Below are 15297 nucleotides of genomic sequence, written 5' to 3'. Positions count from 1 at the left end.
CTCAGGCGGCCCGGACTGCGCCTGCGCGCACCGTTAGCGCCCTCCCGCGAGCGGAAGGCGGGTGCTCAGTTCCGGAGCGGTCGCCACCGGTTGGGGGAAAGTAACCACCGCTGCTGCACCATGGCGTCGGTCGGGACCTTGGCCTTCGATGAATATGGGCGCCCTTTCCTCATCATCAAGGATCAGGATCGCAAGTCTCGTCTTATGGGACTTGAGGCTCTCAAGGTAGCGGGACGGACGCGGGCGGTGTCATAAGAGGAGGCGGCCGGAGCCCGTGGCTCTGCGCGTGCGCCAGCCCGGGAGCGGTTCCGCCATGTGCTCCCGGGGAGGGTCGGGGAACCCAGTCTCGTCTCCGGCCCTGCACCCGGCTCCTTGAGCTGGGGCGAGGCCAGCGTAGAAGCCTTTAATCCCGGTTTGGGGGTTGGGGTGAAGCCGCTGGCGCCCTTCGGCGTTGGGTGGGGCAGCTCGGTGCCTAGACTGAGCGCGCCTCCGTCGACTGTCCAGTGTGGACCTTCGCATCGCGTTTCCATTGGGAAGACGCAGGGAGGGTGTCCTCTGCCCACCTGGCTAGGGGAGAAGCAACAGCCCCCAAAGGATGGGGCTCCCTTTTATTGTCACTTCTTAGAGGCGTCGTCGTTTACAAAGTATTTCATTTCTCAGCGCCTTTCTGCATGGGGTGATGCGGGATGTGGTGTCATAAAAAGGAAACACGTGTGCCCTATAAATGAGAAAATACCACCGCCGGGTGGAAGACGCACCCCCGTGACCGTCGTGCAAGGAATACGAGGCAGCGTGTGACTAGCATCACCCTTGTGGATGTGGATGAAAGGCGGAGGGTGGGTGGGTGGGCGGGCCACTGTTCTGAACGGGACAGAGGTAGCATTTGGGGAAGAGGAGACAGCAAAGGCAAAAGGCTGGGCAGGAAAAGGCATTGTAGAGGGACAGAGCAGCGTGGTTTCGGTGGAGCCCAGCCTCGTGTAAGTTAACAGCAGTACCCCCAACGTGGAAGCCTGAAGGTCTCACAATCGAGATGTTAATCCTCGAAGGGAGGGGAGCCAGTAAGGGGGTTTTCCGCAGAACCACAGTACACGTAGAACTGTACTTTAGGAAGTGGGGTCTGGTGGGGGAAAGGGAACAGGAAGGACCAGGGGAATTAAACCAAGGGCAGGAGTGCAGGTGAGAAAGTCCTTTGAACACAGACTTGGACAGAAAATGCAGGGGAAGCTTTGAGAGGACACAGACTTCTTTAGGGTTTATGAAAAGTGAGATCGCATCACCAGGCCTGAGGTGTCTCTGTTCACTTGGTGTCTTTGTATTTTAAACAAGTGAAGAAGCCAAACAGTTCTCTGACTGTTTGCACAACGTCTCCGAACCTTGTTTCTCAGTGGGGGTAGTACACCTCCCTCAGGCTGAGGATGAGGGTTACATGGGGTCACTTCAAGAGGGGCCATGGTTCAGGGAGGTGGTGCAGCTTAGCACTGAACAATGGGGCTATGATTCAAGCTCACCTCTGGCTGACGCCAAAGCCAGTGGTCTAAAGCCAGAGTTCTCAGCATCAGTGTAGTTAATATTTGGGGGGCCGGATCATTCTTCCTTCAGCGGCACTCAGTCCATGCCACTCGCAGCCCCCACCCCATTTGTTACGACCCAAGATGTCTGCAGGCATTGCCAGATGTCTCCTGAGGGACAAAACCATCCCTGCTTAAGAGCTGCTTACCTGGGGTGCCTGGGTGGCTCAGTTGGTTAAGCCTCTGTCACCGGCTCAGGTCATGATCTCAAGGTACTGGGATCTAGCCCTGCATTGCTCTGTTCAGCGGGGAGCCTGTTTCCCCCTCTCTCTGCCTACTTGTGATCTCTCTCTCTGTCAAATGAATAAATAAAATCTTTTTTTAAAAAAAAAAAACTGCTTACCTGTGATGATTATCCTTTGAAAGTTCCATTATACAGACAAATCTGTCAATGTGTATTTTATTTTTTTTATTTTTTTTATAGATTTTATTTATTTATTTGACAGAGAGATCACAAGTAGGCAGAGAGGCAGGAAGAGAGAGAGGGGGAAGCAGGCTCCCCACTGAGCAGAGAGCCGGATGCAGGGTTTGATCCCAGGACCCCGGGATCGTGACCTGAGCCAAAGGCAAAGGCTTTAACACTGAGCCACCCAGGCGCCCCTGTCAATGTGTACTTTTTTTTTAAGATTTTATTTATTTATTTAACAGATCACAAGTAGGCAGAGAGAGGGGGGGAAGCAGGCTCCCCACTGAGTAGAGAGCCGGATGCAGGGTTCGATCCCAGGACCCCGGGATCGTGACCTGAGCCAAAGGCAAAGGCTTTAACACTGAGCCACCCAGGCGCCCCTGTCAATTTGTATTTTAATGACAACCTGGATTTTCACAGATCTGTGAAGTTTGACTTACCTGTCTGATGGAGTGAGCCAGGAGGGCTTCACAGAACGTGTGCGTTTGAACGTCTTTGAAAGTTGATCAGTGTTTTGATGAGCAGAGAGCCTTCTATGCACTGTACTGTTTCAAGGGTCAGAGGGCATATGTGGGGAATAAGAGTACCATCGTCACCGGAAGGGGAGCTAACTCTCAGATTGTGAAGTGCATTGGAGGAAAGGCTGAAGCTTTCAGACTTCAGTGTTGAAGCACTAGGAAGTCCTTTAAGGTTTGCGGACTAGCAAATAACATGTTTGAGAAAGATGGATGGGGTAGCTGGATGTTGGATGACTCAAGGATCAGAAGTAACATGAGAGACCCTGGACTTCTGTAGGGTTCTCTGGATCCAGAGGCGACGGCAAGACTGGGAGCAAAGGAAACAACATTTGGAGGGAAAATGAGCCTGCTTATGTGTGCAAACAGGAAAGGGATCATCTTGGCACATGACAAGGGTGGCTTTTCACATGTAGGCCGCGTACTGGCTCGCCATGGAAGAGAATGGCACGGTTCTGCAGTACTCCGTAATTCCGTAACGTGCTAGTTCAAGGTGCTGCACGGGGACATCCGGACTCTGCGTGAGGTTAGCATGGCAGAGTGGTCTCACAGGGCCTGTCCAGTCGGACTGCCCGTAGGAGAAGCTGCCTCCTAGACATGCTGAGTTAAAGCACTAGTTTCTGGTTCTTTACGTAAGAGCGGTCCGCTTAAGCTGGTGTTGGTGAAGTTTACCACACTTACACTTGTGTGTTGCCTTTTAAATGTGGAAGCTTCTAGAGAGTAGAACGTATGTGTAATTACATTTTATAATCATTAGTTGTATGCTTTTAACTTAAAACTGTAGGTAACTTGAACATTTGTTTTTTCTGTTTATTTCATTTTTTAGTCTCATATCATGGCGGCAAAGGCTGTAGCAAATACCATGAGAACATCACTTGGACCAAATGGTAAGAGACTATCATTCTGTGTTTTTTGACAAATACTATCAATTACAGGCAGTTGATAGACTCCTTTATAAAGTTGGGACGTGGAGCTGGGGGCATCCTGGGCCCCCAACGCTAACAAACTTGTTCTGTGTGCTCTGGGCTTTCAACTTGTTTATAATCATAGGTGCATATGGTTTCACATCGGGGGTTTTTTTCCTCCCTTTTCACAAAATTTCATTAGCGTTTTCCAAATAGTAGTTGTCCCTTTTGATAATTAATGCTACATTTAGTGACGCTTCCTTTTTTCTCCCAGTTTTCTGGCTTTAGCCCTTTGGATTGCTTCCCGTGTCCTGCTTTGTGTTTGCCAGCCTAAGACTGTGTGCCTGTAGATACTCTCATGTATGTTAAATTTTTAGAATAAGTTCTGTAAATAGGGATTGAGTCAAGAAGCCTAACTTTATAATCTTCATACAGATTCTGTTTTTGTTCTTTTCCCTAATGCCTTTATAAACGTTGCCATCTTTCTAGGACTTGATAAAATGATGGTGGACAAGGATGGCGACGTGACGGTCACAAATGATGGTGCCACCATTCTGAGCATGATGGATGTCGATCACCAGATTGCCAAGCTGATGGTGGAGCTGTCCAAATCACAGGATGATGAAATCGGAGATGGGACCACGGGGGTGGTTGGTAAGAAAGCACAGTAGCCTTTCTAACACCCCATGTCAGACATATTAGTTAAAATCACATCTTCCCAAAATGCACTGTGAATCAGATGTGAGGAGACAGTTGTGCAAATCCAAGTTGAAGGACATGCTCAATCCAAGGCCCAAAAGTCCTTTTCCTGGAAGACCAAGAAGGGGTTGGGGCAGCATTAACCAGCTGTTCTAAATCAAGGGAGCCAGAGAGAAATGGCACCCAGCTGAGTGCGTAACATGTGATTGGCTGTGGGTGCTTTGTTGTTCTCTTTGTTTTTGTTTTGTTTGACTGTGAGGGATGTTTGGGATACATGGGGGGCTTGTGGAATGCGCTATGTAGAACGGTACCCCGTTAACTTTCCTGAGCGTGGCAGTTACGTCATAGTGCTGTGGAGAATGCCCTTATACCCGGAGTCGATGCTCAGGTCCTTAGGGGTGACACATGGTGATGTTCCCAACTAACGGTCACAGAGTTGAACAGAATTACTTGTGCGTATTCGTAGAGAAATGTGGCAGAATGGTGTTAGTGAGTAAACTGTTTATTTTCTTATTCTTGCATTTTCTCCTGATAATCTGAAATACTTAAAAAGTTGTAGAAGGTGAAGAGGGAAATAGTTGTAATGTTACCTTTTCTGCAGATGAGATTTTAATTCATTGATTCAACAAATTGGGTACAAAGCACTATTGTGGATATGCTTGGAGCGTTAATGTTGGAGTAGTAAAACAAACGATATTCTTCCTCTTTGTGACCATAAAACAAGGGGGAGGGAAGATGGTGGGGAAGATAAAGCATAAATTTTTAAATCGTCTTATCACTGATAAATTCTACAGACTAGAAATCCCTGGCCTGGGAGGGGCGCTTGGCTGGCTCACTTGGTAGAGTGTGCAGTTTTTGATCTCGGGGTTGTAAGTTAGCGGCCCATGTTGGGTGCAAGGATTACTTTAAAAAATCCAGGGGCGCCTGGGTGGCTCAGTCAGTTACACATCTGCCTTCGGCTCTGGTCATGATCCCAGGGTCCTGAGATTGAGCCCTGCATCTGGCTCCCTGCTTGGTGGGGAGTTCGTGCCGCCTTCTGCTCCTCCCCCCTACTCATGATCTCTTTCTCTCTCTCAAATAAAATCTTTAAATAAGTAAACCCCCAAAAAAGAAATTCTTGACCCAGGAAGTACAGGAGGTTTTTGTCCTTACAAAAATGTTTTTAGGTTGTGTTTCTCAGTTACATTCTGTCCATCACCGAGAGCTCAACGCCCATTTATAAGGGGAGAGCTGTAGATCTTTCCTATAATCAAAACCAAAATCTCTCTTAAAATACCTCTGTCCCCAAGGTACTTTTACTTTAATTCAGGAGGAGCCTTCCTACTTGTAGGGTTAGCATCTAATCAGTATCAATCCTAGAAGCTTTTGTTTAGCTGACTGGTCGTGCGCTGTCCTGTCCGCAGTCCTGGCCGGCGCCCTGCTGGAGGAGGCCGAGCAGCTGCTGGACCGTGGCATTCACCCGATCAGGATCGCCGACGGCTACGAGCAGGCCGCCCGCATTGCTATCGAGCACCTGGACAAGATCAGCGATAGTGTCCTCGTGGACATGAAGGACACTGAGCCCCTGATCCAGACCGCCAAGACCACGCTGGGCTCCAAAGTGTATGTTTACGGTAGAGCGCCGCCGTTGGCACTCATAGCGGAAGCCAAACGTGTGGGCTTGTTGTTAAAGACGTCCTTTTGAGGCCGCTGGTAGCCTCGTACTCGTTCCGTGTCCTGCGTTCTGTTTCTGTTACTTTGGTTTGCTTCGTTTGTAATACAGGTACATCTGTATTAGCTGTTGTAGCTGGAAACTGGAGTTCTAGGCTTGGGTGGTAAATCCTGTCCGCAGTATTTGTGAGCAATGCTCTTTAATTTAGCAGGATAGCTCCTACTTGGGTGGTGGTAGTTTTCAAAACACTCACCATTTCTTTGCTTTTAAAATGGCTTTTAAAAAGCCATTTAGGGGAAGGGGCTCCTCTTCTCATTTATTCAACAAGCAAGTTACTGGTTCAGAATTTTAATTTAGTGAGAAGGGATGGTCTTGAAATTGACTTATTTGGGGTGTTCTCAACCTTTGCCGAATGCTTGCTGTTTGCCAGGCCTGCTGCCGTGTCTTGGGGGCTCAGAGACACAGTTCCTGCCCCTGGAGACTCAGAGCAGCCTCAGCCAAGGAACACACTCAATTAAACAATAATAGAGATTTACTGGCTCTTGCCGTGATACAGCATAAAAATCTAACCCGAGGTACTTTATTACACTGGTGATTTTGAATCAAGATCAGTGTGAGAAATGATTTAATTACTAATTTGTGTATGTGGTAGTTTCAGCGTAAAGGAAGTTACAGTCTTGACTTGGGTGTCAGGGCGAGTGCAACAGAAAGTGTTGTTGCTCCTTCTAGCCCCCAGGGAAAGGTCTCTACCACAGTGCTGGGCTAGTTGCCTCTGTCGTGCCGGTGCTGAGACTGGCTGTCCGGAGGAATGGCCTCGACCCCAAGCCCAGCACGGTCTTCCTCCCGGAAGGCAGGTGTTACCCTTACCCAGAATGCACGGATCTCATGTTACAGCTTTATAAGCCGGCCTGGCTCTATCTGCGGGACTTCGTAAAGTCGAGCACATATCGCTCTTTAGTACCGAAGGTGTAAATACAATAATGGCCAAATACATTCAGTATAAAGCAAAATGCTGTGGATCCCCCTAGTTAGGATACTAAAAACGCTTAAACGACTTCATGGTTCTGCTTCTCTCAAAAATGACTCGAGATTTCTGGCTCTGTGTTCAAGTACTAAATTTCCATGCAGTTTTTCCAGAACCAGAAGTAAATTTATTGAGCAGTCTCTTCCGATATTTTAAAGGTTTCAAAAAGATAGCGCTACTGCCCCACCCCCAAGTCCGTAACTGATGTTGGCGGAAGTTCCCGCAGGGGTAGCAGCCGGGTCAGGCTCCCTCGCTTCTTACCAAGCACAGCACCTCATTGAGACAGGATGTCGTGGCTTTCCCTGTCCCTGTTGCAGGTTTCTCGGGGGTCCGTGGAGCCTCGAGTAGGAAGCCCTGCCCCAGACTTCCGAAAGCCCGGGTTCTGCTGGCATTGCTGGCTACGGCCTCTGAAACGTCACTAGTTTAATGTGCCTGAGGGACCACGTTGCGTCACATGTCCGGCTTCAGTTACAGTCGTTGCCGGCGAATGTGGACGGTTTCTTGGGCTTCCCCCCAGGGTGAACAGCTGTCACCGGCAGATGGCCGAGATCGCCGTGAACGCCGTCCTCACCGTGGCTGACATGCAGCGCCGGGACGTGGACTTCGAGCTCATCAAAGTGGAAGGCAAAGTGGGCGGCAGGCTGGAGGACACGAAGCTGATCAAGGGCGTGATCGTGGACAAAGACTTCAGTCACCCGCAGATGCCCAAAGTAAGTCCGCGCCCCTCGGCCCCCCGTGGCGTCGTCACTCCCGCGCCCGCACCTTCAGGGCTTCTCTGTCCCCGCAGCAAGTGGAGGACGCCAAGATCGCCATCCTCACGTGTCCGTTCGAGCCGCCGAAGCCGAAGACCAAGCACAAGCTGGACGTGACCTCTGTGGAGGACTACAAAGCCCTGCAGAAGTACGAGAAGGAGAAGTTCGAGGAGATGATTCAGCAGGTGGGTCTGGCCGTGGCCGTCAGTAGCGTTCAGGCCCCCGCCGGCCAGGCTCGAGCTGTGGATGGTCCGTGGTGAAGGCCGCAGCCGGCGTGTTGGCCGCGGGAGCCCCCTTCCTTCGGTTCTGAGTCAGGAAAGTAACAAATGTCCACCCTGGGAGGAAATCCGAGGGCACCAGGCACGGAAAGGCTCACGGAGGAGAGCGAGCCGGTCCTGTCTTAGCACCGCAGCGCCTGGAGGAGCTGCCGGCTGGCTCGGAGCCGCGCCCTTCATGTCCCCTGCCAGCCTTCCCGGACGCCTTTGCTGGTCCGTGCACGGTCCGGACGACTTCAGCTTAGCACACGTCCAAGGCACGTGACCCTGACGGGGAGGGAAGAGAGTTACTGCGGAACAGGAGTTACACTGGAGCGTAGTGAGTAACGGTTCCTGCACTTCGCTCGTGTGAGTCCGAGTACTGTGAGCGCCGTAACCAGCCCTTCTGTGGCTGTTAGTGTCTTACGTGTGCGTGACCCTGACAGCGGCTCCTCTTCGGAATCCTGTCCTTGGGCGTGTACGGCGTCCGCACCCCGTGAACGTTACTTAGCATGACAGACAGGCTAGAAGCTATCGTGACGTCTTTCTTCACGGAAGTGGCTGGATTCGTCTGCTCTTACGTGACCTGTGCCTCTGTCTACCATGTGCCAGGCGCTGTTGTAGCTGCCTGAGATACATCAGGGAACAAAGAGCTCTGGCTCTTAAGGCACAGAAGGGGAAGGCGGCTAGGGGCGCTGCGAAGGACACTGGTCAGAGAAAGCCTCTCTCGAGGTGACGTGTGGCCAGAGACCTAAGCAGACTGAGAGCGCTATGTATCTGGGTGGAGAGCATTCCAGGCTGAGGTACAGTGGGCGTGGGCAGCATGTGCAGAGGTCCTGAGGCAGGAACACGGTTGGCGTGGGCAGGGAACAGCTATGCTGAGAGGTGGGAGAATGCTGGCGGGAGTTTGTAAATAAGACCCGTTACCTGGGCTAGAGGACTGCCATGGAAAGGCCAGCCGAGGTGCACTGGGCACAAAGGTGGCAGGAACTAGGACCGGGGGAGTTGGACGGAGCGTGTTGGTACATGTGCGGGTTGCCAGGAATGTGACAGGACTAGAGGCTAACGTTCTAAAGAGAGTTGACCACAGAGAAATGTTGTCGTTAGTTGTGGGGACCAAGAACGACCCCCTCCTATTTTGAGCACATGGGAGGGAAAACCAGCAGTTTGAGGAGCGATACTGAGGCCAGTGGGTCTTGGGGCACAGCCAGGGTTTGTTCGCAGCAGGAATGTGCCAGAAGCAGTACAAGAATGAGGGGGCTGTTAACACTGAGTTCCCGAGGGTCAGGGACTAGAAGCAGAGAGCTGGTGATGGAAGATTCGGGAGGCTCGGGTGCTGTGAGGCACGGCCTAGCTTCCACAGGTGACCGCCGAGGGCAGGATGCACAGACGGTTCTGGTCACTGCTGCCTTCCCGGCACGAGTGGCTTAGCCATCTGCAGGGGTCGGGGGCAGGATCACCTCTGTGCACCCCTGAAGTAGTGTGTTCATCCGCAGAGGGTGGTGCGCACGAGTGAGAGAAAAGCACGGGGGGAGAAGGTGTCTCAAAGGTGCTGTTTGTCTTACAGACACACACGAGTGTACTTGCCTTACCCGTATCTGTGGCAGAAGACAGCTGTCTCCCGGGTCCAGGGCGGTGCTCACAGGCCTTATTGACATGTCTTTGTTTTATTTCATTGCAGCCAGGGGGTTCAGCACGAATTCCTGATTCTTAAAGCGTAGTTTACAAACTGAGGTGATTCCAGGGGCACCTGGAGGGCTCAGTCAGTCGAGCACCCAACTCTTGATTTTGGCCCAGGTCGTGATTTCAGGGTCATGGGATCGAGCCCCGTGTCAGGCTCTGCACTCAGCTCGGAGTCACCTTGGCATTCTCCCCTCCCCCTCCCCCACGCGTGCACATATGCACTCTCCGTCTCTCGAATAAATGATTGTTTAAAAAAAAAAAACCTGAAGTGATTCCTATTGATAACCTGATCATCATTTGGAATTTGGGCCTGACAGAAGGTAGACGCTTGGGTGTTTCCTTCTTCTCTTTTCTCTGCCTTGTTTTTTGCACACCCCACTTTGTATCCCATCTTTCTTCAGGCACAGGGAACTCTTCTGACATGACTGTGGCATTTTTTCCCCCAGATTAAAGAAACGGGGGCTAACCTAGCTATTTGCCAGTGGGGCTTCGACGACGAGGCGAATCATCTACTTCTTCAGAATAACCTGCCTGCGGTCCGCTGGGTGGGAGGACCCGAAATAGAGGTAGGATGCGCCGTGTGCGGACTCCTGCGGACGCAGGGGCTGAGCTCATGGTCCCCAGTGTCTTGGGGCTGCTTTGAGAGCACTTGTGCCAAGGCTCCGTAGATGAGGGGAGGGGAGCTGGGGGAGGGGGGGTTGTGCCGGAGTCTTTTTTTATTTATAAAAACATAAATTGTTATAAGAACAACAGAGCTCGGTAGTGCTGGTGTCCTTGGTTTTCAGAAATGCTCTCCATCTGTCATCCCACTTGGCGCTCTGAGGCAAGAAGCCCTGTCTTAGCCACTTCGTGTCAGCCGTGTGCTGACGCCCGCCACACTTGTGGTCTGTGCCGGGACACACACGGCCTCTGGCCCTCACTGCGGCCAGGAGCTCTGGGGAGTATGTGCAGGGTGATGGGCCCCACCAAGACGTCAGCCCTTCAACAACGCTGACTGACACAGCTTTTTGGGTTGGCCTTTACTTGCTGGGTGAGTGTGGGTTAGGACTTGGATGCAGGACATAGCCTCAATAGAGCTTGGCTCACATGTGGTCTGATTTGAGAAGTTCAGTGCTCACCAGCTCGTCTCTCTGCTCCTGGCCCGCCCCGCGTAGCTGATCGCCATCGCGACGGGAGGCCGCATCGTGCCACGGTTCTCGGAGCTCACCTCGGAGAAGCTGGGCTTTGCCGGGCTTGTGAAAGAGATCTCCTTTGGGACCACTAAGGACAAAATGCTGGTCATCGAGCAGTGTAAGAACTCCAGGGCGGTGACCATTTTCATCAGAGGAGGAAATAAGATGGTGAGGCTCCAGTAACTTGTCCTGCGTTTCGTCCGCTTCTGGTGTACAGTTCGGCTTTGCCCGTCAGGTGTTTAACTGAGATATGATTGCTTACCAGGATATAAAATTACCGGGACTTTCCAGGATATGAAGTTATCAGAGACCTTGTTCCATTGTTAACCCACAAGGCACACTGGTTTTTGAGTCACTTAAGTGAAAGTAGGGGACCCAACTAAATAACCATGGGTAATCTCTCCCTTCTCCAAAAATGGATATTTAGTGCATCGTGATTATTTAGACGGTGAAGCTTTTCTTGGTCAGTTTTGGATTTTCTGATCCCTCCTCCCTCGGTCATGGGTCTCTGGCTGCCTCTGTGTGGTTTTAACTACGTTACGGAGAGGAAAGGGAGGGTAGAGGTAGAAACCATCCGGTAATGAACATTCCAGTGTGTTCTCTCCATTTGTTCTTAATCTGGACCATTTTAATGGGGGGGTAGTATTTTCAGTGCCCAGCAAACACGGCCGGGTGGCTGGCTCTAGACAGTTACATTGTGGTAACAATAACTGAGGCAAAACTTCTTCCCTAGATCATCGAGGAAGCCAAGCGATCCCTTCACGACGCTCTGTGTGTCATCCGGAATCTCATCCGCGACAACCGCGTGGTGTATGGCGGAGGTGCCGCCGAGATCGCGTGTGCGCTGGCAGTGAGCCAGGAGGCCGACAAGGTAGAGCCCAAGCAGGCCTTCTGGACTCGGGCGGGGACAGCCACAGTGCCGCGAACAGAGCATCGTAGCCGTGGGTGACCAGCATCTGGTCTGTGATTCTTGCCATGTTCATGTCCAAAACTCATGATTCTCCACCTCCTGCAGCCATTCCGGCCTTGACTGTCACTCTCCAGTCTCATAATGTTATTCAGAGTTCAAGGTTAATGGACCGTCGTAACTAAAAATAAAGTAGGGAGAGCTGATGTGAGATTTCTCTCACGTGTATCCCTTTTTTCCTTCCATAGTGACAGCTACGTAATCTGGTAGATTAAAGATAGGATTGCCTGTTCGTAGAGCTCTGCGTGAGTTAGGTTTTCAAAGTACGCGGTTTAATTACATTTCCAAATTGCTGGCTTATTTGTTCTGTTTACTGCCAAGCTGGCTAACTGCATCCCCGTCCCTTCCAGTGCCCGACGCTGGAGCAGTACGCCATGCGTGCATTCGCCGACGCGCTGGAGGTCATCCCCATGGCCCTTTCTGAAAACAGCGGCATGAATCCCATCCAGACGATGACCGAAGTCCGGGCCAGACAAGTGAAGGAGATGAATCCCGCTCTGGGGATCGACTGTTTGCACAAGGGCACAAATGGTGAGGAGCCCGCCCGACCCGGAGGGGCTGCGTTGGGTTGCAGTCGAGTGATTTCATGCTGACTGCGCGGCATGTCGTGCACAGCCTGAGCTTATCCTGTCTTCTCGAGTACTTAGAGACGCAGTAGGTCCCGAGTTTCAGAAAGTTTTATTCCATTACCTTAGGAGTTGGCTAGACTGCTAATCCTGGCAACAGAGGACTGATTTTAGTAACCGGAGTATAACATGCTGTTTTTATACCAAAGGTGATTCCCATTTCAGTCTCGGGTTTCACAAAAACCGTCCCCAGCTTTCTCTTACACAGGTGTCTGTTAGGTAGGTTCTGGGTGTCCTGGGAAGCAGCTCTGAAGTGGACCTGGTGCTCTCCGAGTATCCTGGGTTTGTGTCCGCACAGTCCAGGTGTTTTCCTGTGATGTGCGGTCGCTGCTGGGGCCTCAAGCATGAACTAGCGGAAGCTCGTTGGAATGGTGGTGCTCGTGGTTCTGGGGCTAGCGGGGCCGTGTCCAGAGTTCCACGTTCTCCCAAGCCCGGAATCTGAGGATTTGAGCTTTTACTTGGAACGACAGCTATGCTGTGGTTTTCACGTTCGCGGCCAGCAGGTTTTAATAACCGTAGCGACTCTTTGGCAGGCAGATAATTAAATTTGTTTTTAATTTGCATGCCTGGTTCTGTTAACGTTTTTAATTTTTAGGCCTTTCTTGTAATTATTTTACGTTTCAGGTGTAGTCTGATTTTTCACTTACTTCGGACTTGTCAGTTATGTTAGTGGTGGCCACTTTGTGGGGCGAGACATGTCTGCAGGGTTTTATGTGGGCGCCCAGCGCTTGGGCTTGTCATTGGAGAGAGGTCCCTCCCCCCATCCGCATCTTTCTGGCACCCAGGTTCAAGTTCCAGAGTGTCCTTGGACTAACGAGATCCTGTTCCTCTGGAAATGTAACTAGGACTGGCGGCTTCTTCCAGATTCGTACTTTCTTTAAGTTCTGTAAATGAGAACAAGTTATCCATAGAAAATATATTTAGGATAACGTGTTTGTATTTTGCAGATATGAAGCAGCAGCATGTCATAGAAACTTTGATCGGCAAAAAGCAGCAGATCTCTCTCGCAACGCAAATGGTGAGAATGATTTTGAAGATCGATGACATCCGGAAGCCTGGAGAGTCTGAAGAATAAGGGGAAAATGGAGACTGCCCTGCAGTGAGCCCCCGCTGTAGCGGAATAAAGGGGTATCTCGTGGCGCGTCTGCAGTTATTACTGTGTCCTTTCCAGACCCGCGGATGCTACTGTAATAAATAGAGCGCTGTTCGGTACCTGCGGTTTTCCTTGTTCAGAGACTCATGCGAGCGGATGTGCTGTTGCGCAGGCTTCTGTGTTCCTCCCATTAAAGTGGACTCTCCGACCCACCGCTGTCTCCTTCCTCTGCGGGAAACTCCCGGCTGTCATTCAGATGCTGCCTGGATGACGGGGTTCGAGTGGGCTCTTTTTCCAATCTGTAGGTACATTGAACAGCTTAAACCTTGAGTCTGTGCTACAGATGTCGTGGATGGTGGGCTCGATCCTGTGAAATGTTTTAGGGCCTCAACAGATGTAGAGACCCGTGGGAAACCACGAGATGGCAGGGTGGCCTGAGTGCTCTTAGCCCAGAGCCGCACAGCGAGCGTAGGTGAGACTTCCCGTGGTCCCCAGGGAATCACGTGACCCTGGTCCCGTGCTGCCTGCAGGAACTCAGAAGAGCCATTCAGAGCCCCATCAGGGTCTCCAGTGGGACAGAATGCAGGGAGGTTAGAGTGGTTGAGTGGAAGGAAGGGCATCATGGTTCCCATTCCCGGGTAGACCACTGTCTCTTACCTAAAGTGACAGGGACTGACGTAACCTAGCCCATAGCACAGTCCAGTCCTTTTTCTGAGAGTCGGGGCTAGCCTCACACTGCTCTCATCTCCCGGCTGGGGAGCTGTAGAGCTGGGTTGAACCCGGGTGGCCTGATCCCGGGAGCCCCTCCTCCCCTATGCCATTTTGCCCCATGTATGTTTCTCTAGATTCCGTGTTTCTGGAGAATCATCATCAAATTCACTTACAAGCCACCAGGGGGAGAGGAATCCTGATGGGACCAGTCAGATAACCAGAATCACAAAGTCACTTGTCTATGCTGACTTCAGTGAAGGTTCAGAGTTGCCTCTCAGCCTGGATGCTGGTGGGTTATTTCTTCTCTGTGACTGCGCTGGTGGTTTGGCAAAGCAAGTAGCCTACAGGCTTGGGAGTGAGTGCTGGTACCCTAGCAGTTGTGGGGGACAGTCTGGTTCTGAAAGCTGAACACGGGCTCCTGGGGGGCTCAGTCGGGTAAGCGTCTGCCTTCGGCTCAGGTCATGATCCCAGGGTCCTAGGATCGAGCCTGGCGCCGGGCTCCACACTCAGCTTGGAGTCTGCTGCTCCCTCTGCCTCTGTCCCTCACCCCTACTTGTGCTCGCGCGCACACGTGATCAGATGAAGAGAAGAAATTTAAAAAAAAACCCCTACTCACGTAGAACTTGGTTGTATTTCGTTTTCAGCAGCACTGTAACGGTCCCTACTACTAGGCTCTGGGGGTGGAGTCGTCAGACCCACCTCACAGGGCCTGATTCCCGCCTGCAGACGTCACAGCACCTTGCTTCTGACGGGTCTCGCCTGAAGGGGCCCGCGGTTGCCTGAGAGGAGCCACTGAACCACTTCTCCCTAACAGCGTGGGCCTCACTCGTGTCCCTGGTGGGTTTGGGGGCCGAGAAACGACTCGGCCTCTGAACAGAAGAACCTCAGAGACCGGTCACCAGCCTATTAGCGCTCGGTGTGAGGAGCTCTTTAAGATAACACGCCACCTTTGTTTTCTTTTTTCTTTTCAGCGTAACAGAGTTCACTGTTTACGCACCACACCCAGTGCTCCATGCAGTACGTGTCCTCCCTATTACCCACCACCTGGTTCCCCAACCTCCCACCCCCGCCCCTTCAAAACCCTCTGGTTGTTTTTCAGAGTCCACAGTCTCTCATGGTTCATCTCCCCTTCCAGTTTCCCTCAACTCCCTCTCCTCTCCATCTCCCCATGTCCACCGTGTTCTTTGTTATGCTCCACAAATAAGTGAGACCATATGATACTTGACTCTCTCTGCTTGGCTTATTTCGCTCAGCATTATCTCTTCCAGTCC

The 15297-nt window shown here is 51.5% G+C and overlaps 1 protein-coding gene across 1 annotated transcript; it reads left to right on the top strand.

The window, feature by feature from the left end:
• The first annotated feature begins 67 nt into the window (after nt 1–67).
• CCT5 (chaperonin containing TCP1 subunit 5) lies at nt 68–13527 on the top strand. Its single transcript, XM_045999771.1, has 11 exons — nt 68–225; nt 3316–3376; nt 3884–4048; nt 5497–5695; nt 7286–7478; nt 7556–7705; nt 9904–10023; nt 10612–10797; nt 11363–11500; nt 11947–12127; nt 13170–13527. The coding sequence occupies exons 1-11, from the start codon at nt 121–123 to the stop codon at nt 13295–13297; spliced, it is 1626 nt and encodes a 541-aa protein (XP_045855727.1). The 5' UTR covers nt 68–120; the 3' UTR covers nt 13298–13527.
• Nucleotides 13528–15297: the final 1770 nt, after the last annotated feature.

This window comes from Meles meles, chromosome 3 (assembly GCF_922984935.1).
Source record: "Meles meles chromosome 3, mMelMel3.1 paternal haplotype, whole genome shotgun sequence".
In the NCBI taxonomy this organism is placed as follows: Eukaryota; Metazoa; Chordata; class Mammalia; order Carnivora; family Mustelidae; genus Meles; species Meles meles.
This window is presented reverse-complemented; position numbering and strand designations above follow the sequence as displayed.